The following is a 26,210-nucleotide window of genomic DNA, read 5'->3' on the forward strand; positions in this document are numbered from 1 at the left end:
TCTAAGCAGTGAGCTAAACGTGCTTACTTGGGAGAACTCGAGCAGTGAAACCCACTTAAAAATCCAGGAATGACGAGGACCTCACAATTCCCAGGATTAAGCTGCATACATTTACAGCCAGTGTAATCTCCCTATAGTAAGATGAGGAAAAGGAAAATAAAGTCTTTTTGGCGTGCAAGAGGGTTTTTGTTTTAAAGTATATACAACCAGTCTGATTGAAGGCTTTCTTGCATTACTGTTGCTTTTTCTCCCAACAGATATGACAGACAAGAGAGCTATATTAGCCCTCCAGCCCTACATTAAGTTATACTTTCCACCAACCCCCTGCTCCCATCAAGCATGACCCATCAACAATAAAACAATAAGCACTGTGCTGTAGCAATGTCTCTTGCTAAATTGAATCAGACTAACACTTAAGTGCTGCAAGAATGCAGAAACCAATCAAAGTGCAAAATATCTGTATCTGCTGTGTCACTTCAGCAGACCTATGCTTTCCCGAACTCTTCCTGGTTCTCATGCAAGTGGCATTTTACCTTCTGCCAGTACTCTTAAGTGCAGCAGAAAGTAAAAAAAAAAAAAAAAAAAAGAAAAGAGAAAAAGAAAAATTAAATTGCTAGGCTTCTTCTACTTTTATCAAAAATACATATTGTGATCATTCTTCCTTTTTTTTTTCTTTTTTTTTTTTTTTCTCTCTCCTGTTTACCAACAAAGCACTAGGGTCTCTAAAATGAGCAAAAATTCTTGCAGTCCCACTTCTCCCAGTTCAAAACAAACATGCTTAAACTGCAGTAATGCTGAGGGCACTGCGGATGCTGCTAGAAAAGGCGATGTTCTCAGCAGTGTTTCACTAAATATCCCCAGCATCCTGCTGCAAGCTGAAGAAGGTGTGTCCTCACTGGAGCATCAACAATGCAAAACTGCAAGTAGCCAAGGCACATGGAAAGCAAAGCAGAAACGGTGCTGTGTGCTGCTCAACCTTCGCTCCAGGACCTAGGCCGGGACAGCACACAGCAAATAAACTCTGCTGTTTAGAGCAGGAAGGCATGTGTGGTTGTTTTGTACTGCAAGCACGTGCATCTATAAGAGGGAAGGAAAGCACATCCAGGTTGCCCGCAGCTCTATTACGCTCCTCCACACATCTTCAACAAAAGACAAATTCATGGTGAATTTTTGTACAGCTGTCCAGTCATAGCAAAAGCTAATCTTGAGCTGGTGATAATGGTCATAGGTCCACTGAATTATGTTCAGTGGTTGCTAATTACATTCCCCCTTTGGTCCTACTGACAGGGGGAGGAAGAAAAACAATCCTACATGAAGAAAGCTGTGATGAGTGAGGGGAACCAGATCTGAAACTTCACACACAACTATTATCACTGTGAAGTGTCCTCAAAAAATTAAACTGGGTGAAGCCCCAGCTAACCAATTACAAAATCTACATTCCTCCAGTTTTAGAATAGAGGTGGTGTTTCTCAGAAGTCCTTTCATGTGACTCAGCCAGAATTTGAGCCACCTCAACAGCATCCCAGCTATTTCTAGCAGCACTGAGTTTACCTGAGATTTCCTCCCTGACAGCAGAACTGTGAGCCAGCAAGTTGCTTAAGTCAGGGAAGACACAAAATGTGCAGAATGATTTTTGCGACTGCTCTGTTATGAATATATTGCTTTTGCTATCATGAACTGTGAATTTTAAAATATGTAAAACCACGAGGCACAGAGCAAATAATGTCTACTTAAGTAGGTCATTTTATTAATGGCAGGGCACTGCTGTTTTACTACCAGCTCATTTGCAATATAGACACAGACATTTCAAACCGGGTATATTTATATCTGCAAAGGAGGTGAGTATAATCTTGGAAGCACTCCCTCCAAGATCAAGTAGAGCCTAATTCAGAAAGACAAGCATGAGAAAAAGTAGTATTTCGCACTGTCTATGTGAGCTTCACAGACAGGTATGACATTTTCAGGAAAATCCTCTTGCTGTGTGTAAGCTGCAGTCTCAATGTGCTGCATGTTGCATATTTCATTACAAAAGCAGAGCCATGTTATTTCATTAAAGAAGTGATAAGTTCAATCCTTACCAAGTTTTCTTGGTTCCTGGCTGCTATTTTCTGATCATCTTCTCCCCCATTTTTCATGTATTTGACCTCTTCCACTGGTTTGATCCTATACTCATCTGAGCACCAAGAAAAAAAAAAAAGAAAAAAAAAAGTTTTGAACCAGTGTAGTTCAGCAGCTGGGGAAAAATAAAAAATAATAAAAAAAAAGAAACTAAACCCAAAACAGCTGACTAGAAAAGACCCTAATTCAACAAGGCAACAAAAAACCACAGGTATACAGTTTCAAAGGCTTAAATGGGACTGATACCAAGAAAGTTGTTCTAGCCTCCAGAAATGGGTGGGCAGCTCTCTCGGCTGGAATAGCCTTGGTACTGTGAACAGTGGGTACTGGGAATATGGCAGGACAAACTCTTTTCAACCTCCCTAGTTTTCTGTATAATATGTCTTAATACAAGCAAACTCTCTGCTACTGCAGCCTCCCTAGTTTTTTACTATCAGTGGGCAAGCAAGCAATGTACAGTACGCAGAGGAGGCTGCTCACGTATGTTCTTTGCACTGATAAATCAAGCAACGCTGATGAAGGCAATTTAAAAAATAGGTTATAATCTGGAAAAAAAAAGAAAAAAAACACCCCCAAACACAGCATCTTTTTACATTCTTTTTCCTGCACTATTTTAATAGAGTTAAAGCAAAAGGTACCCAGTGCCAGTCACACGAGGATTTCTGGAGAAGAGGCAGCATGCTGACCATCCTCGTCTCCCCACTCCCCACCACAACCATTTCTTCTGCACATGAACGATACCCAGAGAGAAATCCAGCATGAAAATAAGGAATAAGAAAAGTAAGACTCCCGGCTTGCCCTTACTATTTATCAGCTAGACATTGCAGCTTTTCAAATACTGAATTCCAGCTCTGGTGTCAGTCCTGTAATGCTATTTTACATATGGATGCTACGCCATAGGATGCAAACAGCATCACTCAAAGCTGGAACAATGGGTTTTTCTTTAGCAGGACATGACATTCCCAAATTCCCAAGGATTTGGGGAAAAGAAATTCTTCTCTTCCTTTCCCTCGAGCCTCGAGCTTGCAGCACCAACAGCGCCGTTTCTCAGCTGCTCTGACAGCTTTTTGCTCCGGTTACCTTTGGAGCAAGCGAGCCCATAGGAAAGACGTCCAGAGCTCTGAAGCCCCTTTCCTCCCATCAGGATATACTACGCGGAAAGGAAACTGGCATTTTACCGTATGTAAACATATTAATGCAAAATGAAATGAGAATACACTGGGAATAAAAGGTGAAACCTGGGCAAATGAAAAGAAACCATCCAAACTTCATTATTTTTCTTTGGGTTTTCAAGCAATTTATCTTACTTGCTAAGGGAAAAACAAAACACAAATGGATTTTTCTGGGTCTATTGTATTTAAATAAACAAACAAATAAAAAAATTAAATAATTTAGAAGGAAGCTTGTTTTGAGGAAACTATTAATCAGGTAGTATACGTTATATAAGCCTTTTTAATTTTTTTTTAAAAAGATAAACGCTGCATTTGGCCTAGTACATATCTATCTTTTTAAGATTATTATAGAGTTTAAATAAAATTGCAAATTTATCAAATAGTAGCAACTCAGATGCAGAGACTCAAAACAGATGCAAGAACTTAAAACATATTAGAAGAATATTAAGAACTAAGAATTAAGAATCATTAGATTGGTAAATGTGAACTTGTTTGCTGAACTTTTTTTCTTTTTTTTAAATGGAATTTAGGTAGTCAGGAGATGACAATTCATAAAACCTAAAAGGCTGAACACAATAAAGCCCGAGAATTAGAAGTACTTGATTGACTGCAATATCTAACTTATATTCTCCTCACTCCTTTAGTGATCTCTGTTGTGATTAGCAATGAAACCCACACGTAGAAGAAGCATACAGCTCCCACAGTGGCATTTATGGATTTGAATAAGGGAACAGATGAGACAGAGAAAATGGAGCGAAGGAAGTTTGCACAACCTGCGGGAGGTCCTGATGTTCAGGGGCAAAAATAACTTCTGCAAGGTGTCCCCTGCCTATCCCAAGTGACTTACTGTAACTGAACACTGAGCGCCTGCCCAGGCAGCAGACCACCCTGTGCGGACTGCACGTATGGGGCCACATCAAGCACGTTCTTTCTTGGTGCATGTAGCAAGGGCACCGATGAGGCCATGTTTGATAACTGGTATAATCAGCTTTTTGTATGAAAGTTTGATGCAATTCTATAGGATGGAGGTAAGATGGGAAGGAAGCTCTGGCTGGCAGCTTAATTCTGGATTTCTTCTCTAGCTGACTGCCACCAGTCCCGAGGGGCACTGCTGTTCAGGTACCTGAGCAGTAGGCATGCTGGAACCTGGCCTCCAAATATTCATCCCCACCATCTTGGCCACACACTTGTAATTATTGCAGTATTGCTACTTACAAATCCAGGCTGCTTTTAATGGGCTAATGAAGTTCTTCAGCAGAGAACTTCATGAATCATCTGGGGTTTGTAAAGAGGCCAGATGTTAGAGAAACTGTGGACAGAGTTACGCCAGGCAAGGGGGAGGATTATGAGGTAGACACAGGACATTTAAAGAATTTCTTGTATAATTTCCACAGCTGACTAACAGCATTAGTCAGCAAAAGTGTTTTTCCCCAGTACTTTACTTATCAATACAACAGCTACTCAATTATCTCTGTGGTGCAGTGCAGACAGCGTGACTCTTCCTCCATCCTTGGGACCGGCAGGAGAAGTGCATATGCCTGGTACAATTAAGGCCTGACACACTCAGCAGCAAGAAAGCTTCCAAAAATAAAAGTCATTTTTCATTACATTTTTTGGGATAACTTGAAAAAAACATGTCAGCTAGGAAGTCTTACTTCACAGAAATCTGTCTTCCCGTTAGGAGGATCACAGACTGGCTTGGGTTGGAAGGGACCTTACAAACCATCTGGTTCCAACCCCCTGCCATGGGCAGGGACATCTCCCACTAGACCAGGTTGCTCCAAGCCCCAGTACAAATAAAAATAATCAGGAGGTCAAAGTGGAAGACGCCTGCCTCTGTGAACATTAGTAAAGTTAGTCTTTTTATAGAAAGTGTCATACGAACTTAATGCCATAGCTCAACTATGTAGTATGGATTGGGGCATTAGAAATCTCTACCCGTATCTCCAAAAGCAACGTAAATTTGCCAAAATCTAAGCTGACAACCTACCTTAAAAGCCAAGAGACAACCTCTGGAGGGATGAGGCACATGAAGGAAGCGGCAGGCTGAATGTCCAACACTCATACCTCAGTGCCTAAATAAATGATTAACAGGCAGGAGTGCCAAGCAGCTAGCAACGCCATCAAACCCACGAGTTTTGAGCAAGAGGTGCACACACCAATGACAAGCAAACACAACAGTGGCCTGCAGAAAGCAAGCGATCAACTTAACTTCAGGAATAACGCAAGAAGCAAGGCCAGGACCATGAACAAGTGCTGCATCATGAACACATGAAATGATCAGCATTGTTAAGTTTGAAGCAGTATCATTACTCACAAACTATCGTTATTTCCTATCACAGGCAAAATATTTTCCTCAAAATATTGAGCATAAATACAATACATTGGCATCATTTTCTCATACTGAGTAGTCACTTGTTGGAGGTAGGTATAAATAGCTATGATTCCACTTTCAAAGGGAAAAAACAGCTAAGTAATTATACTGTCAGTGCAAGAAAAAGGAGGACTATCCAGCTGACTATAAACCCTACAGCTTCCTAGGTATGGTGAGGGACTGCTAGAAACATCCACTTGCCAAACCACCCAATTCACCAAGGAAAAATGTTTAGGGACATGGTTTACTGGGTGATATTGGTGGCAGGGGTACGGTTGGACCAGATGATCTTGGAGGTCTTTTCCAACTTTAATGATTCTATGAAAATACCCATCTCTAATTAATTCCAATGGCCTTTGAACTAGGCTGCTTCAATGCCAGAACTGCCTAAACCCCAGCTAAAATGCTGATGTCTATATCTGAAACCTTCCTGCTATCTGATGAGAAACACTAAATTTTGCTTGCAGGTCTCCCTTTGGCATTTATAGAGCTCACTGACAGAAGCTTCGTCCTTCATGTTCATGTTGAACTTCCTTCTTTTTCCTGAATCAAGCTAACCCATAAAACCTCTTCATTTTTATGAGCCCTTCACAAATCTATTCAAGCAGGGATCTGACATGGGAAATGCAGAACAAGCCCTGAAAGCAAGGGGACTGGTCAATATTTTGCACTCTCCCAGCCCTTTAACACTGATTGTAATGAGTCTTTTGGCAACCAAAGAGGTGCAAAGGAGGAGGAGAAGGTGGTGCTAAACAGTTTAGCTAGGTGGGACATCGCTAGTTGGTGAAACAGAGAAGAAATGAGTCTGACACCTAACACTGCGGATGGGACAACATCCCCTACTTCACATACACTAAATAGACCAATAAAATTCAATTACGCAGTTGGAGAAGACAAGTCTTGCATCATATTATTATTAGGAGGACAGAGCTATGTATAAACTTTTAGACCAGGTGACAATTACATTTATCTTCTCTAGATAAGATATACATGTATATAAGATGGGGTGTTCAGAAGCCATGAATCCTGATGTATTTAAGAGACTGTTCTTGCTCTGAAGTTACTGTCAGGATGAGAGCAGAGTAAATGCTAAAGATTGGACGTTTAAGCAACTGACAAAGCACCCAGAAGCATGTCACGGGGTATACGTCATTAACGGCTTTAAATGAATATGAAAATTAGATTAAAGACAGGTTGGAGAAATGGCCTTTGATGCTTTCCCTAAAGGCAGCACTTTCAGTATTCCCTTCAGTATTTAGTAAAAATTTGGCCATTCAGAGGGGCATGGGCAGGCTGGATAGTTGGGTGGAGGGGAACCTCATGAGGTTCAACGAGGGCAAGTGCAGGGTCCTGCACCTGGGGAGGAACAACCCCAGGCACCAGTAAAGGTTAGGGGCTGACCTGCTGGAGAGCAGCTTTGAGGAAAAAGACTTGGGGGTCGTGGTGGACAACAAATTAACCATGAGCCCACAGTGTGCCCTTGTGGCCAAGAAGGACAATGGGATCCTAGCCTGCATCAGGAGTGTGGACAGCAAGTCAAGAGAGGTGATCCTCTCCCTCTCCTCAGCTCTGGTGAGGCCACACCTGGAGCACTGTGTGCAGTCCTGGGCTCCCCAGTACAAGAGGGATGCAGAACTTCTAGAGAGGATCCACCGTAGAGCCACAAAGATGATTAAGGGATTGAAGCATCTGTCATATGAGGAAAGACGAAGCGAGCTGGGCCTGTTTAGCCTAGAGAAGAGGAGATTGAGAGGGGATCTTATCAGCCTCTACAAACACCTGAGGGGACAATGTAAAGCGGATGGGCCCAATTTCTTCTCAGTGGTGGCCAGTCATAGGACAAGGGGTAATGGGTATAAATTGAACCACAGGAGGTTTCATTGCCATATGAGGAAGAACTTCTTTACGATTTGGGTGACAGAGCACTGTAACAGGCTGCCCAGAGAGAGGTTGTGGAGTCTCCTTCTTTGGAGATACTCAAAACCAGCCTGCATGCCATCCTGTATCTCTAGGCGACCCTGCTTGAGCAGGGGGGTTGGACTAGATGATCTCTGAAGGTCCCTTCCAAATTCAAGCATTCTGTGATTCTGTGAAAAATGCTCACCAGGTTTTGCTTGATCAGGTAAGGGTGCATCTGCAGTTGAAGAAGTAAAGGATGCTAAACTCACCTTCTGATTTTTTACTTTTTGACTTCTGCTACAGTAAATACAGCATTTTGAGATATGTTGGTCTGAGTGATCAGAAGCCAATCCAGAGACATCCTGAAGCGTTAATTAGGCCCTACCTGATCTCAATCAAATCTGACAATGAACAAGACCTTTAAAATTATATGAAGTTCACAATAAATGAAATTATAGAGTTCTGTGCATATTTACCTTGCTTTATCTTGCTAACCAGCCATATCTTTTTCTTTTTCCTAAATACAGTTTTACATTAAAATGGACAAAATGCAGTATCTTCATGCTTCTTTCATGTTCAAAACTAAACATCAAGCAGTGAACATGAACAAAAATTTAGGACACTATCATTCAGAGTGTAGTACATCACGTATAAAGGGAAATAAATCTTTATGCTTCTTTCATGTACAGAAGTAAAAATCAAGTACTGTCTTCCAGTGTGTGGTTTATTATACAAAAAAGTGGAGTAGCAATAATTCAAATGGGAGATGAACAGGCTTACAGGGCTGCCACGACAAATACTGCATTGAAGAAATGCAGCCCAATGGAGTCAAAAGAAAATCAACATAAATGAACCACAAATTAAAACCAGAAATATTTTCCAGCATAACGTCCACCATAAAAAACATCACGGGATATAAACTAGAAAGCAGCAACACCTCTGACACGACTCTTTAGAAGGGTGATGAAAGAAGAATTTTTAAGTTGAATGTGCCGGAAAAATTCTCAGTAAGCAAATCTTATGAATGAAGATCTCCATCTGGAAACAGATAATTCTACTCAAACATGTCACCCGGTTGCCATGGAGACGTGACAAAGAAAAACAGCACTCATTAATAATGATTTCAGTGATAAATGAGCATAGCAACTTATAATATTAAAACAATTACTAGAGGGGGGAGGAAAAAAAAAAGAAATAAACCTTGTGGTTGTCCCAATGAAAAACGTTTCTTCGGCACCTCCACACATTGCTGTAAGTGCCATTACCACAGCAACATCAGTTATGATGCTATTTCTGGCCCAGTTAAAAAAATACAAACCAGAACATGAACCACAAAAACACAAAAACCAAGCACAACTCCAACACATATATCTGGACTCACTGAGACCTTTGGAGGAATCTTCTGTTGAACATCCAGTCTTAAAAAAAGAGGAAGGCTGATTTACACTCATATCCATTCCCACTTCATCTCAGATGGACAGATCTGTCTGTGCTGTTGTCAAAAGGGATGGCGGGTGAGCCTCTCTTCTCAGTGACATACCAAGTAGCACAGCAGATATGTGGTACTTCAGTCACACCACCAAGAAGAAAGTTTCTAACTACACCTTCATTTTCCTCTGCTTCATAGTGTTCTTCAGCATCTCTTGCCTTTGAAATGAAGGATGTACCAAGATTCATCCTTCATCCATAATGAAACATGTCTGTTCTGTAAAATACAAACTTTTTGTCCAACAAATTTCTCTGTACTGTGCAATAAGCAAGACACTTAGATGCTAAATACAAACAATGCCAAACATCACCTACAGTGCCGCTGCAAAGGAGGAGGAATACTCCTACACTGGTTGGACAAGCAGCTATGGCTTAAAAAACAGACATTAGGAAAGATCATTAGCTGGAAGGAGAACAAAGCACTGGAATTAGATAGCTTGGGTGGTTGCAGTTTCCATAATCAGAGGTTTTTAAAGACCATTTAGTTCATCAGCCTTGAGCGCTACAGGTAGAATTTTGTTCAGTTTGGTTGCACGAGATGGATGAGATGGGCTCATCAGAATATTCCAGCTCTATTACTGTATGTGGATATCAGCTGCATGAATGTCAGCTGAAGTGATGTCAAAGATCAAAAACAAGTCAACAGTTAGAGAAAAGTTACAAAAATTCTGTACATGAATGTTTCTCAAAGTAACTACTAGATAATGTAGGATATCCCAGTTAACTACTTAGCTTCAGCTTCACCAAACTTAAAGAAAGAAGGATCTAAATGGTTATTTCAACTCGACATTGTTAATTTGGTTCTGACATAGTTGCTGATATTTGCAGCTGTGGGGGTGGATTTCTGATCCACCTGGACGTGGGCTGAGAGTGAAACTTCACTGGAGATAGAGCAGCAGTGGGCGAGTGGCCCGTTGTCGTCCTCTGTCGTCAGCCCTCAGATCTATCCACTCCTGGGCAATTCGTCATCCTGGTGATTGAGCTGTTTGTACTAATGTAAACTAAATGGAAAAAATAGCTTAGGAAGTATGCCAATCCAGTTCTCTCAAAGGTCTATCTGAAAATGCTAATTCGGATTTCCCAAATGAAGTTACCTGTACCTTAATCCAACCTGAAATAAGCCGCTTCAGGAAGCTGAGGTGGTGGACACCAGATACTGAACACAATCCAGGTGCACAAGCAACACACCAATATTGCCAGCAAAATATTAATCATCAGACAGAAAAGCTGCTTAAAAACCTGAATGTACTGCACAGATTTCAGCACGTCTGAAAAGATCACCATAAAGTATTTTCTTCATCCTACACCATCCTAACATGGACCCGAGGAATGCCGAATGCTGCTTCTGCACAAAGCAGATGTGGCTGCTAGGGTTATTCTGGGGGGAGAGAAAAAGGGGACCAAGACAAACAATCAGAAAAGCAGACACCATGTGTGCAGGAAGGACATTTGCCCTGAAGCAAGGCGAGACAGTGGCCACTCTTTGCTAAGCTTTTTCGAGCAGTTCCTCCTGCAGCCCCACTTCATGATGCTTCATGGAACATCAGCTCCCTCAACGGCGGAAACCACCTTGAAACCTGCTTGAGGAAAACCTGCTTGAAACCACATGGGAAAATTTCAGCAAATTCCCTTCTGCTTTATCAGACTATCCTTTTCCAGGCCCCAATCATGACTGCTTTCAACACGTTCCTCCTGGGCCAACAAGTTTGACAGTAACACAGTTCCGTTAACTCAAATGACTTCATCTTGATTTTTGCTTGTGTAAAAGCACAAAAAACTTCACTGCCATATCAACCCACCCTTCATTATAACGCTGTCAGGAGTTCCCAGTGCTGCAAACTGCTTGCACCCCTTGATCCTTTTGTTATCTCTGTGCTCTGACACGAACAGCATAGGCTGACTCCGGCCTGGGGGAGAACATGATGTCCTGCCACCTGTGATGTTGGTACTTGTACCTTGAGTTTTCTGGTTTCTTTTCTCCCCTGATCTAATAGAGTGACAGCTAATGATGAAGCCATAATTTAGCTCCCTTGTTTCCATCAGGCTAATTTTCGAATTCAGTACATGACTTGCAAAGAGAAACATTGCTGTATGCAGAACATGTGCAGCTGAACCAAGGAATCATAGAATTGTAGAATATCCCGAGTTGGAAGGGACCCATAAGGATCATCAAGTCCAACTCCTGGCACCACACAGGTCTACCAAAATTTTAGACCATGTGACTAATTGCTTAACAGTCCAACTGCTTCTTAAACACCAACAGGCTTGGTGCAGTGACTACTTCACGGGGGAGCCTGTTCCAGTGTGCGACCACCCTCTCGGTGAAGAACCTCTTCCTGATGTCTAGCCTAAACCTCCCCTGCCTCAGCTTGACACCATTCCCACAGGTCCTATCACTGGTGACTAAAGAGAAAAGATCGGCGCCTGCCTCTCCTCTCCCCCTCGCGATCAAGTTGTAGTCTGCGATGAGGTCCCCCCTCAGCCTCCTCTTCTCCAGGCTGAACAGGCCAAGTGACCTCAGCCACTCCTCACACGTCTTCCCCTCTAAGCCCTTCACCATCTTCGTCGCCCTCCTCTGGACACTCTCCAACAGTTTCACGTCCTTTTTGTACTGTGGTGCCCAGACCTGCACACAGTACTCGAGGTGAGGCCGCACCAGTGCAGAGTAGAGCGGGACAATCACTTCCCTCGACCGACTAGCGATGCCGTGCTTGATGCACCCCAGGATACAGTCGACCCTCCTGGCTGCCAGGGCACACTGCTGGCTCATATTCAACTTGCTGTCAACCACAACCCCCAGATCCCTCTCTGCGGGGCTGCTCTCCAGCGTCTCGTCGCCCAGTCTGTGCGTATAGCCAGGGTTGCCCCGTCCCAGACGCAGGACCCGCCACTTGCTCTTGTTAAACTTCATGCGGTTGGTGATCGCCCAGCTCTCCAATCTGTCCAGATCTCTCTGCAAGGGCTTTCCACCCTCAGCAGAGTCCACAACTTCTCCAAGGGATTCATCACGTTTTTTTTCTACCACTTAGGTTTCTTCTTGGCCAAAAAGCTCCTAGGCTTACTCTCTATTTGGACTAACACGCAATCCAAGTACTATAAACATCTACAGTGGTATGCATAACTTTCTATCACATCATGCATAAAGGATCATGCTAAGCAACCTTTTACCAAGGGCATTGGCCCACTGCAGTGCCTCATGCCAGCTAGGTCTCCGTCAGCAGCAGGTCAGACAAGAACTTTGGCAGGGAAAAAAATAATATATATATGCATTGGTATGCACGCAATTGAGTTTTTTTGTGAGAAGTAATGCAATCTCTATATTAACATCACCTGGAAGACAAATTGCAACCAACCATGGTTTGCATGGCTGGCCTCCACACGTGTTGGTCATCCGCCCCACGTTCACACGATGAGAGGGACGACAATCACCGGTCAGGGTATGACCAAAAGCTCTAGCTCAGCCTTCCTCCATGTTCCTCGGGGTTAATTCTCCTTACACCACAGACCGCTAGCTAGAAAGTATCCTTTGCTGCTTCACAGGGCTGCTGGGAAAATGCACATATAAGAAGAGACACTGAGTACTCCAAAACTAGGTGAAAACCAACTCCTGGGGATGAGTGATCTCGAGGGGGAAGCGTGTGTGTGGCCAGGGGAGGATAAGACATCTGAACATCTCCTGGACGCTGTGGAGAAAAGAAACACTCTGCTTCTGCTCTGCTTCATGAAGGCTCCCAGGTGAAAATGTCAGAGACACTCCTGACCAGTTCCCCCAGAGAGACAAACAACATCCAGAAGCCAGCTCTCTGCATCTTTTTAACAATTTCTAGGACATATTTTTTCTAGGAAGTTAAACTTGCACAAATGGCCAACAGCAGAACTTGTCCAGTTACCAAACAAGCAATTTCCAGTCTTTAATTACACAATCTCCAAATCTTTTAAATACCCATTTGTGTTTTAGATCTGAGGAAGCTCTATACATAAGATGGCATTGAAAAAACAGCCATGTGATAATATAATTAAAGACTTCCATGTACTTGAGCATAATTAAGCAGCCAAAAACCAGCTCTGATGTTCTGCATGCATAACTATCTAGCAGCTATGCAGTTTTTGTACGCTTAAACTGTAAACTCATATATATATATGTACGTTCACACAGATTTTTGTTGTTTGTTTTTGTTTGTTTTTGTTTTTATATTTAATTCACTTGTAACATTGTGCCAGATGCAAGGTTGTTCAAAGGAAACCATTTCTCAGGTGAAAGAGATTATAACTACGGTGCTCTGCAGGAAGGATAAGCAGTAAATGCAATTATCTAGCCCACTAAAAAGATCAAATTGAGAAATGAAAGCAGAAGAGGAAACAAGAAGCGGAAAGATGTTAAAGGAACAGCTGTCTGGAAAACAAAGGATTGGTGCCTTGAAAAACACTGCCATCCACGTGAAATCAGTAGACAGGTTTTCAGATAGAGGTTGCAACTTTCTGCTAGGGCACCACCAGACCACAGCCCTGTTGCAGTGCAGGGACAACCCAAGAAAGGTCTCGGTGCATCTTACAGGAGCTGAAAGTTCAGCAATTCACTTCCAATCACTCATTACATTTAAAAACCATAAATGGATTTGGTGGTTGGTAAGACCAAGTAAATTGTGTGGCCCTGCCCTGAAGAAAAAACTCTGCACCACTCAAACTGCAGAAGATTAAGGAATTGGCTTCACTTTGATAAACCTCTTAGTTATGGAGCAGAGGAAGGGAGAGAAAAAAGGGAATATGAGTGGGCAAGGAGTAAACTTTGCCTTGGAATATAACAAACTACAATAAAAGAAGGGCTAAAACTTCCTACTGTGATATTGAGACCCACAGCTCAGATGTACGGAGCACAGAGAAACCCTCGAATCCGTCAACAGGTTTTCCAGAGCACCTCTCACAGCAGGTTTTCAAAGCCCTTTGTGAACACTAAGCAAAGCCTCAAACTCCTGCCAGGCGGGCACTGCCTTCATTTTATAGGTGGAAAAAAAAACCACCTTGGTGATTAAACAACTCGGAGGTCACAGCAGTTCAGAAACAAGGGGACACAACTGGGCGACTTCCACACATCACAAATCGAACTGCGCTATGGTAACTACTGTAAGCCTTAGGAAAGTTTCTGAGTTCACAATATACTTGGTGAGCAGCAATCCAACTATGAGACACAAGACAAGCAAATCTGTAGGTAGCAGTGACAAAACCTGTGTCTTGGAGGAGATGCAGATGCTGTACAGCAATGGAGGTATCGGCTCCTTACAGCCCTCCTGCAGTCTCCACTGTTGCATACCAAAAACCTTCCCTGAACTGTGCAGCCCCAAGACTTCCTTGACAAAATAGGAATAAAACCATGCAAAATTACACATTTCCTGTCATTGCAAATACATGACAAAGCGTCTTCAGTTTCCTTGTCAATAAAGTGTTGGTTTGTCTTTTCTTAAGAGGTAATGTCATTCTCAATCAGTCAGCTATCAGACGAGATTGTTGTCCCACAACGTATGGCTTAGAATCTATTTTCACATCCATCCTGGCTTAGAGCTTTCTTCTATTAATATTAGTCTATCATATTCTCACTGCTCATGTACCTCAGAAAGAGTATTTGTAAATCCACGACTATTTAATTTTACTAATTGCATTATGAAAAGGCCAGAATGATTATCCAGGACCAGCCACGTCCTGAAGATTCACGAGGAGCACCACCGTCTCCTCATCGCTGGTACTTCTGTAAACCAAAACGGGAGGGGGGACTAATGAAAACTTAATTTATAAAATACAGCACACATTTCCAGATGCAAAAGATACAAAAGTTAATTAGATTACTTTATTGCAGGCCATCTGATGAGCTACAAAATTAACCTGTCACAGAGATTAATATTTTATCCTTGTTGCAGTGTTCAGAGATAATCTGTTATCTCTGAAAGATGTCCACTCTCCCCAGCAGCACCCACCTCGCAAGGTTTTATCTAAAGCCCCAAAAGCAATCATGTACCACCACCCAAGGAGGTGCAACCTTCAACAGGTGATGATAACAAAGGGGCCACCCTAAGGAAGCTGCAGTAGCACAAGGAACCAACCATGCAGTTGCAGGAGACATACAGTCCCACGGGCTTGTGTAACACCACATGTGCCAAGTCACAGATCAGCTCTCAGCTCTCCATACCAAGACGCAAGTGCTCTTCCACACCACCTTGTGCTGTTACTGATCTCCTCCCTTGTCCTTACCGCCATCGCCTGCACGTAACCTGCTGGTGAGACTGGAAGCACTGGTCCCATTCGCTGCCCCGCTGCCTGCTTCCTTGAAATCAAATTGAAGCTGCTACATGCCAATAATACATAAGCACACACATTTAGGGGATGCTGGAAGTGCAAATGATTGGGTGGGGAAAAAAAAAAGTATAAGAAAAGGGAGTTTTTAAATAATAGCTAAAAAATTCAAAATAGGAAGTGTGTGCTTAGAGTGCTCATATTAGTCAAACACTTTCATCCTAAAAATATCTCAATATCCTCCCAGTTCCTACAGTTAGAAATTCAATATATATTTGAAGTCAAAAAACAAGAGATAAAATGCATGTAATTTCAATGAATACAACCATGAATACAACTTAGGAGACTTCCACAAAATAAACCAAAAAAACTTCCCCCAAGTAGCCCCTCACAGAGCTCCCGCTGGAAGAGTGGAAGGGAAATACAGAATTTAAGTGCACCCTAAACCTGATCCTGTTTGCCAGAGCCCTGCCTTGTACCAATAAGAACAAAAGACGCATGGCAGGGCATGCCAAAACCCACTGGTTTTGTTCGCTGACTGCTCACCAGGCAGCAATCAGAACATCTCCTATGCTTTTTGGTACAAGTTCAAGACAAAGGGGCCTCAGACCAGGACGATGTACTGGGTTACACCATTTACCTGAAATAGCCAGGAGGGTTCAGTGCTTTGGAGAATCACCCAGTGGAAAAATGTCTCCTCCTTTAGCAAGCAGATGTTTCACAGTAGTCTGAGAACACAAGGCAATGCAAGATTTCGGGAGCTTCTGGAGAAACTAAATTTTCACAGCAACTAACCTGTCTGTGTATGCTAGAGTACACAAATACTCACCTATTCGTTATCTTTTTCTTGGATTTGGTAGTTATTTCTGTTAGCCAACACTCCTACTATAAAATTAGGGTCTCAAGTTGCTGAAGTGCATACACATTCGTGCAGCTTCACCAGGCCTGAGGCTTACCCGGTAAACTGGAGGATTTTCCCCCAGACTGGGGTTTTCCTGGACAAATTGCAGTCTTTGGTTTTTATTTTCTTTGTGGCCAAGAATTACGGTGCTTGGAAAATGACAAAAGGAAGGCTGCAAGAACAGTGGCCTTTTTACTGTGATTTTTCTCATTTCTACCTACTGGTAGGCAATAAATACTAAGAGTTTTGTCTTAAAAGATAAAGTAAAAAATAAGTTTGTCTGTAACAGAAAATAAAATGTTTTCCTTCTGCACCAAGGCTGCCAGAAAATGCATCGCAGCTTCTTCCTAGCAAATATTAAAGGTGAATGTATGTCCCTATTTATAGTACACTCATGCAATTGTGAAATGCATACACCATGCACTCTGTGTCTATTCAACTTTGACCATACTATTTGTGGAGCTAAACAGCTTGTGGGATGGGGCATTTTCAAGACCAAAACTCTGTCCATGTATCCACTGCTTGCAGAGCCTCATGGGCATTCCTTCAGGTGCTGTGACACCCGTGTGCAGATTGCAGAAGGTGAAAGCTTACATTTAATTAAGAAGTGGGGAAGTTACGACCTGCCTGTGATTCATCCCTCCCCTCAAAATGGGGTTAACAACTGTTTCTCCACCTTTTGGTCATCTTCTCTCTTTATATAATAAATCCCTGCCAAAGGTGCTGGGCATGATTACGTGCGTGCTATGCCAATGCCACGGTACCCAGACTTCAGCCTGGAAACCCCGGCATTGCTGCAAAACAGGTAAGAAATAGTAACTGTACTAGAGAAGGTCTGCATAAAAAGTGTGATATGGCTTTGCCCAGTCAGACAATTGCTCACCGGTCATGCCCAGTCTTGACTGACCCCAGTGTCCCATCAAAGCAGAAGTTACCTACCATCGCGTGCACAGCCCTGTAGGGTGGGGAGAGGTTCCTTAACCCTTCCTGGAGGGGAACCCCACTGCTACCACTAAAGTTGGGTTGCACAGGAATTACTGTACCTGACCAAGGAATGCCTTCGACTGCTGCCAATGTCTTCACTGAGGTGATTTACAGCAGCAGAATGCAGTACAACTAAGTCATTTTCCAACAGCTGGGTATTTAAGGAGCTACTCTACTGTGACTTCTGAGCCAGTTTTCATCACAGCTGGAACAGGGAAGCTAGAAGCTGAAAACCAACCCTGGTAGAAGTGGCAAGCTATCATCCTGGAGCCTACAGGACCCATTGTCTTGGACCTCATCCCTGAGGACCTCCAGACCAACACTGCTCCACTCACAAGCAAAAACAGAAGGGGAGGTGTAGGAGAAGGGAGAGCTAGTTCAACCACAGTCATCGCGTAAAGCTGTTCGATGTTGTCAGGGCCCTGATGTATTTAGGAGGCCATGGCCAGCCTCCCCTAAGACCTCGCTCGCACCTTCTGCCCACAGATCCAGGAACTCCATTTTTGGCTCAAGCTGTGGCCATCAGTACCTGAGCGGTGTGCCTGTCGCCTGTCCTGCCTCTGCTTCTGCCTGCTGGAGGGACCTCAACCCACCACTGGAGGTACCTTATCTCCTGGACAGACCCTAGCTTGTCCTCAGCCCTGTCTCCAGCCTCGCCTCCTGCTGCTCCTCACTGCGCTCCCCGGCCGAACCCCAGCCCTGCTTTGCTGCCTGGGACTGCCAACAAAACCTGCATCCAGCTCTGCACTGTGCGCAAGCCCCATGGGACTTCACCCCACCAGTGAGGACACCGGGAGCACTGGGGTCACCCTCGACTCCCAGCTCATCAACCCTCGTCAGAGAACCCCACTGCTGCTCCCAGAGAGATGCTAGCCCATTACACCTTCCACGGAAGGCTCTTTATATATTCTTTACACATTTCTCTCTACCTTTACTTGCTGGAGCAGGATGAAGAGCTTGTTTTACTACTAGCCGTTGTGATACCCAAAGCCCAGAAGAACTTCTTCCTCACATTGCAAAAGCAGTGTTCATTACAAAAGGGCTATAAAGATGAGCCAGCTTTATTCACAAAAGAAGAAAACACAGATTGAATTGATGGGGAAAATGCTTTCTTTGCAAGCGCTGATTGCTAATAGGTCTCTAGAAAAAAATATGATGGCAGGATTTGGTTTTGTTTTGAATTTTTTTTAAACCTTGTTGCTTCCTTGTAGAAATAAAATAGTAAATTATTGACTTGTTAAGGGTGTTGTCCTAGTTAAACAAATACACCGTAAGTCTAGATAAATATGTTATTGCATTTCCCACTGAAAGATTTTTTTGTTTTATTTTTCTCGCTCACTTCCTGAAACAGATGCGTTTAATACTGACTCATGTTTACTTAGATAAGAAACCAGACTGTCATGAAATCAGGTTAGAACAGTATGGATAAAAACAAAGTTGTTGTTAAACTAATAAATACAATTTTATTCAAAAGAGACACTCTACCTTACCATGTGTTTGGAATTTGTTCTTCAGCAACAGTTCTTCTAAAATTAATAATAAAAAAAAAGTCCAGTGTAATTCTGGAAGATGCTCACATACTGCAATGTACCTCAGCCCTACGCTGCAATACACTCAGCTGCTTTTTCTGGTCTTTCAAACATGTAAGCAAGAGCTACTTTACAACACGAGCTGCTGAAATCACAAACAACATGAAAGTTACCCTTTCGGGAGCTCAGCTGGAATTTGAATTTAAGCAATGAAAACCTCCTCCTTTAAAATGCACAGTGATATTTAAGGTTTTGCACCTCTGTCCCCTGAGACCAGGTTTTCAGAGAACGTGCCACTCACCTCCATGCAGTGCAGAATTCAGCGCCGCTGGAGTGAGCACCTGTGGTTGTACCTGATGCACTTGTTCATGTTTGAAATGTCTTTAGAAGTTATTGTCTCAAAATATCTACTTCGGTATTAGGACACTGCATGGTGCTGGTCCCTTTATGTATAATCACTACTGTTCCTAAAACAAGTAAGGTCTGACATTGCAGAAGCATGTCAGGACAGACAAATGAGCTGCAGCAATTACTCACTGAGTGCTAATCAGCTGATCAAGATAGTCAATAAAAAAAATGCTGCCAGGCAGAGTGAGCTGCGGGTCTGTGTGAAGCCTAGTGCAGAAGGACCTCATGATCATGGCATGCATTCATGGCTAAAATGACAGAAGTTATGTTCCTTAAGCTACTTCTTTCTAGGCAGTTTCAGTTCAGTATGGGCGGCCACAACAAAAGACAGCTTGGTCAGAAAAAAAAAATAAATCTCATTCTCAACTTTACCATTTTTTTCTGACAGTTGAGGGAAAGAAAGAGGTAATAGGAAGGTATTATTCACTGAAAATGCTTCTAATACATTTTTCTCACTGCAGTTTTTATCTAAAAGCTTCACTACTTAAGAGCTTCCAATGTGTGGAAGACCATCTGCAGAACTGTACGCACAAGAGCTGGATGGAGAAAGACAGGCATGGGAAGTTCTCTCTCATTAATTAAGGACATCTGAACAGTCTGCTGGGCTCACAGGCCAGCAAACAACAAGCGTCCCAAACAACAATCTGAGACTAAGCTTTTGAGTAAGATGATGCTTCTAGTCCTGCCAATCAAGGAAAGAGCCTTCAAAACAAACTAATCTCTACAGAAGTTCAGGCACAAGATTTTGAGGGGAAATGATGCATATTTAGGAAAGGTAAGTCCAGTCTCAAATTTCTCTTCCTGTGTACGGTGGGTATGTTTTAAAAGTTTCAGTTATTTTACCATCTTTCAGCACTCCATTCAAACTCAATTATTAAGTCAGAGCTCTGCTGTATGTGGCAGTGGGCAGAGATGCCCACACGGATGAGACAGGGCAGACACGAGGACGGAAACAAGCAAAGCAGAGTTTATCAGGAGTGCGACAAAGCTGTAAAACACACAGGTAGCAAGAAAAAATCATGATGAGTTGAAAAAGTCTTTGGGTTTTAATCTGTGGCACAGGTGAACAAGAACCTAAGCAAAGATACCTCCTTCCAGCTCAGTTAGAGCAGCTCCAAAGCAGCACCTCTGGGTGGCTGAGCTGAACTCCTCCATCTGGGGAGAGGAGGGAGCCCTCCCTGCCAGGTGGGTCACTGATTTCCTGACACTGCAGACTGACTGCCACCATTCAGGGCATATGTTCATCAATCAGTTTTTCAATCTCATTATCATACCTCAGTGCTAAAGATTTCCTGTTCTTGCAACGTCCCTGTTGTTCTGAGATAAATTGGTTTAAATACTATTGTGCTTTGTGTTCAGCTTTATTTAGACTGGTTTAGCAATTGGAGCTGCTGCTAGTAATAGAAATCCTATCTGACAATTGCAGCACTGATATTACCAATTTGCCATAAGATTCCTCCCTGCCATGTTTACTCTCACTTCTGCAAAGTGCCCAGGAGCTCCATATAAACATCTGGATTAGACTCCGAGATTAATGAACAGATTCTAAAGTTGTTTTTACCACAACACATCACATCACCAGTTATTTTCTTACACAAAAATTTCGTCAATAATTACTCGTACCCTAATGAACATCACATGATCTTTTTTAAAAAGGAGCACATAAAATCTAATCTACAAGAGATGTTACATTATTAAAACATATCCTGAAATCAACAACGCTCAAAGCTCTATCATGACATGTTGTTCTTCACTGGTATTTACAGTATTACAGTTCTTATGTATTGCTCTGGAAATCAGCTTTGAAGTAAAATGATGAATAAATGAAGATTTATTATTACTATCCTTATTAGAGGGACTTTAAAGTCATTAGAGACCAACAAGGCATAATAATCATATTATATTCAATCTTCTCTAGAACATCTCCTTTGATAGGCCTGCTAACTCAATTATTTAAATATACATTACAACAAAATGCAGGGTGCCTTCTACAGTTTGGGATGAAACAGAAATTTTAATGTTTTGTTTGCAGTTAACCAGAATTTGTTCTTACAGAATTCATGGGTTTCGTGGTGCGTTTCTTGGTTTTGAACATGAGGGATTCACACGTGAACACCTGGCTCAATGTGTCTCCTCAATTGAAAAGAACGTTAAAAGCTGGGGAAGAAATAAGGCACTGGAGCATAATCATAACCTGCAGTGACTTTCGGAAGTCCAAAAAAAGCCCTCACGGAAGTGTTGATCTCTCCAATAGTCATTAGACTTGGCTACAACCAACCACCAGCAGTGAAACAAGGAAAAAGCATTCAGAGGCTCTGAGGAAGAGCAAAAGCTGTAAACTGCACCACTCTGAGCAGCTCAGAAAATGTTCCCTGGATCCAGTGTCACCTACAGTCAAGCAAAACCCACTGGCCAGGAAAAAATGAAAATCCAGACATAGTACACCTGGTAACTGTCTCCTTTTCTTCTGCAGAAGGTTGGATTAACCATAAGACAAACGTTCCAACCCCTGAGGACAGCTTTGGAAATGTGAAGTGATCTTCTAAACAGGCCACCTTTGGAGGGCTCAGAGGGAGGGCTGCAGAGCAAATACAAGGCTCACGGCATGCAAGTTGAGTGGCAACAAAAAGGCAGAGGGCAAAGCTGCAGCCTCGCTGGCACTAGCAATGCCTGCATGGCTTCTCTGCCTGCTTCTGCCCTGAAAGGAAGAGGAGAAAGCGTGGAAGGACTTGAAGTATGTTCACAGCAAAGGAAGGCAAAACTGCCTACACAGTAACGATGCTCTTTCTGGGAAGTTCTGCAATGTGAGGAGAGGATTGTTATCCAAGGCACAGAGGGCAAAAAGCTGCATAGCAGTTACTGATGTCCTTTCCACCCTTCCTTTCCCATGAAATCCTGTTCCATGACTTAGAGCTTACCTAAAATGAGAAGCCCGGAGACATCACCACTTACACAGCTCTGAGACTGCCTCAATGCCTTCTTCAGTTCAGACAATGAAGGATATTTCCCAGCCTCCACTACACACACAGCAGACCTTGTTCTCAGCAAGAATCCATCTTTAGCTACAGCCACACAGGTCTTCTCCACTTACCCCAGCAAACATCCTCATTCTAGCTACGTCTCTTTTCCATCAGTAACAAGCTGGAACCTACTAACCCCAGGCTATGACTAACCCCCTTCTTCTCTGACCTCTGAAACTTCCATCATATTCAGCCTTGGCAGCAGAGATGGTATGGAGCAGCCACACGCTTGGCATCACTGTAGGCTGGCACCAGCAGTTCTCATTGCCTACCTGAAAAACAGCTGCGATGGCAGTGACGGCCATCTCGTTCATTCCTTGGTAGGTAGCTCTTCTTGCTATTGTGAAGCCACAGTTATAGCAGCGGAGCAAAGTGAGAAAGCTCTTGAGAACCAGAGGAGACAGAGCTCACAGAAGATCACAGGAACATCTGCTTGTCAGAGCACCCACTTGCGGAAAAGGATGGTGTGTGTAAAAGCTAGAAGTTTTTCCAGCTTTGTGGCTCTTGCTTTCTTTCAACCATGCATTACAAAAATCCTTAAGTGGCAAAAACACTCCCAGCAGCCTAAGGCAAAGGTAAGAGCAGAACTGGTGAGAACCAAATCAAGTATTTTCATCTCTCTCCTCATTCAAAATGACCTATTTAATGCAAAAGCAGGGTGGAAAGCACAGTCCTTACTATTGATTCTTTTTGCAACTTGTCTGCAGATGATGTTCAAAGAAGAAAGAAGAGTACCTGTTCCATCTCAGATGCGAGGCAAGCAGCGAGGGGCAATACACTGTATGCCACGTCTTTCAGATGAGGGAAGGTAGCACCAGCACCAAGGTATTTTCCTTGAATCCCATCCTTGCTGTTCCAAGTGCTTCAGGATTTCCTCCAGTCACAAGTCATCTGAGGCAACCCTCGCTACTGTGAGCACAAGGCTCATACTTGCCACTTTTGCATAGGTGCTTTATGACAGATTAGTCCCCAGATGTGAGCGCTGCAGACGACATGCATACTAATTTTGCAGGACTTTATCAACACTGTCACTATGTCAACCACCTTCCCCCCTCACCTGCCATCTCTATTTCTTTTACTTCGCTGACTCCTACCACAAAACTACTTTTCTTACCAACTGACTCTAATTAATTCTCTTTCTGTTACCTTCTTGTTCCATCTGAGTTCTCTGCCACTCACCTCGGTCTTGCTTAGTTGTTCTGCAATTAAAATTTAATCCCTACAGGCTGTAGAGATGCTCTGCTCTTGGCCACTGGCTGGATGAGACACTTCTGTCCCTTCCAAGCAGTAAGCAAGGAAACATTCAGTAGATCTTGGCACCTGGCAGTGGATGGGGAAAAGCATGATGGAAGTATTGCAGTGTTCTCTACCCTTTGTTGACTCTCTGCACCCTCCCATATATCTGGGAACTTATTCTGCTAAGCTCTATCATCCTAGCTGCAATCACCTGTTCAAATCCAGCGCGACTATGCTCTCTCCTTGCAGGGAGGTGGTTGTGAGAGCCCTCTGACACAGCGCTGAGTGACTTCCTCCTTGATGACTTACAGAATAACTGCAGATATGTTACGTGGAATTCAGGTCTCACGACAGGAAAGTTTAATAGAAAATGAAGCAGGCAGAATACTCTGGGCTGTCAGACCTACCTTATACCAAACAATGCAATTAGCCAGTACAATTTCCCTACTACTGGGGATTAGGAACAGTACTGTCTCCTATGATAAATCTCTAGGCATTTGGCAAGTCTAGAAGATTGTTAACAAGTATGATAAAAACAATCTTAAGGTGTAATTTTCTTGCCTCTATCTTTACATCAAAAATCCTGTTTGGGAACTATGCAAGGCATGATACGCATGAAACATGCCACTTCCAGCCGGGCATCTAAGCTTCCTGGTGATCATTTATAGGTCCCAAAAGGATAGCAGTAAAGCCAGGCACCTCCAGCTCACCTTTCTTATTCACCCAGTTCCTGAGCTGGAGTCTGTCCCTCAGCAGCAAGGACGAAACGCAACTTCTGTGCCCACTCTGGTTGCCATTCAACAAATCAACAAGTCCCAGACATCAATGGTAAGTAAACTCTGCTAAAAGAGGATCCGTCGCTCAACTGGATCTTTAACTATCGCAAACTGCGTACCTAAACTAAAACATGTACCAGAAAATAGATGACTGCAGGTAGTATTTCTGGTATTGCAGATTTCTGTAAAATAGGGAAGATTAACAGTCCTCAGAAGGATCCCAGAACAGCTAAATGATACCGCTGACACCAGTCCAGCTCTGCAAAGTGGCAATTCTTTAAATCCCTTCAGTCTTCTTGATCTTCTGCCTCCAGAAGTTACTTTAGGTTTCTTGTCATTAAAGTTAGGATCTTCTGGCAGTTTAAAAATACTACTAATAATGCTGAGACACATATTGCCAAAACTGCTCCATTGCTAAATAGTAGCTAAAATATCGACTCAAATTCCTTTCAGAAACTAAGAGAGCTTTTTGTTCATGACAGCACTTAAAGCCTGTTTTAAATAAAACTAACATACTGAACTCAGTTCCAAAACTGGCATCCTTCAGGCTCATGAAGGAGCACACGTGGGAAAATAACATGCAGTTTAGGCTTGAAGCTTCCTGAACAATTTGTTTCTCTTCAGAATAATACTTCGGGTATTCTTACTTTGGGATCAATTGCTGGGAGCAAGCCAGCCCCCAGAAAGATTGAAAAAGTAAAATATCATTGCTTTTGAAATTAAGGGGAGGTATTTTTTGCTGCTAGATGTGTCATACCCACTTCTGCACAAACAATTGCTATAAAAACCACCAGAGAAGAGAAGTTTGGCATACTCAGTAGCAATACACCTATTTTAAGAACAGTACCAAGTTGCTGTAGTCACAGTAAGGAGTTTTCAGATAAATATCTGGGCAGAACTAGAACTCTCATTTCTGAATAATCTTCCAGACGGTTCCTAATATTTTAAAAACTACATTACTATTGAGATCGTTATCTAAAAACTACTTAGCCTGTACTATCAGAATCTGGAGAAATAATCCTGCAGTTGACCATACATTTTATCTACAGACGACTTTTCCTTTCCCGATGCGTAAGTGCCTGTGATAAGACCCTGACCAGAGACCTCTGCCCACACAGTGCCGGGCAGTTTCCATGCCACGCTCCCAGCCTCGCAGTACCACTGACTCCTTCCCAGAAGGGTATTTCCAGTCTCCCTGTACCTTCAAACCTTGTTTGCTACAGGATTCCAGCATTAGTGTTTTATTGCTTTACAGAACAATAGTACTAGGGAATTCTCTTACTGATTTTTTTTTTTTTACTTTACTTTGTTTTTAGTAGATGAGTCAAGCATTTTGGCACCTAATGACAAATGTATACACACAGACATATATATAAACATAGGGGGGTTGTGCAATCGGCCATCTTTGAACTATCCTAGTACTTGAGAAGTTAAAGGCAGGGCAGTACTGTACGTCACTCAGAAGGTTAATCTGCCACTAAGGATTTCACCCCAACCTCTATTTCAGCTATCACGGCACTATCCCTTGAAGGGTCCAAGTGCATTATTATTGTGATTTAGTCTAATATTTCCCTTTCTATTTTGTGGAAGGTTAAGACTCCCCAAAATACCTTCCAGACCATTTGTGATGTTGGAGAAAGGTAAAATCCCACACCACTTACCACCAAACACATCGCCGTTCTGATAGTTTTTCCCCTTCTGAGTTTCCTCTTCATTTTGAACAGTAGAAACATGCTTGGCTGACGCACAGCCCATAGCTTCATTCAGACAGCTCCAGCTGGACTGAACCACAAATCATGTCTAGAGACGCATGCTCATTGTTTTAAAAATAATCCACCTTCCTGCGTGGTTGTCAAGAGACTTTTACCTAAAAGACAGCATAAGAGAGAAAAATATTGAACTACACATATTGACAACATGGAACCGCTAAATGCAGTGCTTCAAGAAAGCAAAATAATGGGGTTTGAGGAGTATGAAAGCACAGGCTGTCTTCATTCTTTTACATTTTTAAAATATATTCAGT

The 26,210-nt window shown here is 42.7% G+C and overlaps 1 protein-coding gene across 2 annotated transcripts in view; it reads right to left on the reverse strand.

Moving 5' to 3' along the window:
* C8H1orf21 (chromosome 8 C1orf21 homolog) overlaps positions 1 to 26,210 on the reverse strand; it is a 108,655-nt gene that overhangs the window by 41,973 nt on the left and 40,472 nt on the right. For both annotated transcript variants that reach the window (XM_035537403.2, XM_035537402.2), the window contains exons 2-3: positions 25,849 to 26,054; positions 2,079 to 2,173 (exon numbers count right to left, since the gene is read on the reverse strand). In XM_035537403.2, the coding sequence (XP_035393296.1) occupies positions 2,079 to 2,173; positions 25,849 to 25,942 (189 nt within the window). In that variant the 5' untranslated portion in view covers positions 25,943 to 26,054. The remainder of the gene's footprint in view (positions 1 to 2,078; positions 2,174 to 25,848; positions 26,055 to 26,210) is intronic.

Source organism: Cygnus atratus, chromosome 8 (genome assembly GCF_013377495.2).
Source record: "Cygnus atratus isolate AKBS03 ecotype Queensland, Australia chromosome 8, CAtr_DNAZoo_HiC_assembly, whole genome shotgun sequence".
NCBI lineage: Eukaryota > Metazoa > Chordata > Aves > Anseriformes > Anatidae > Cygnus > Cygnus atratus.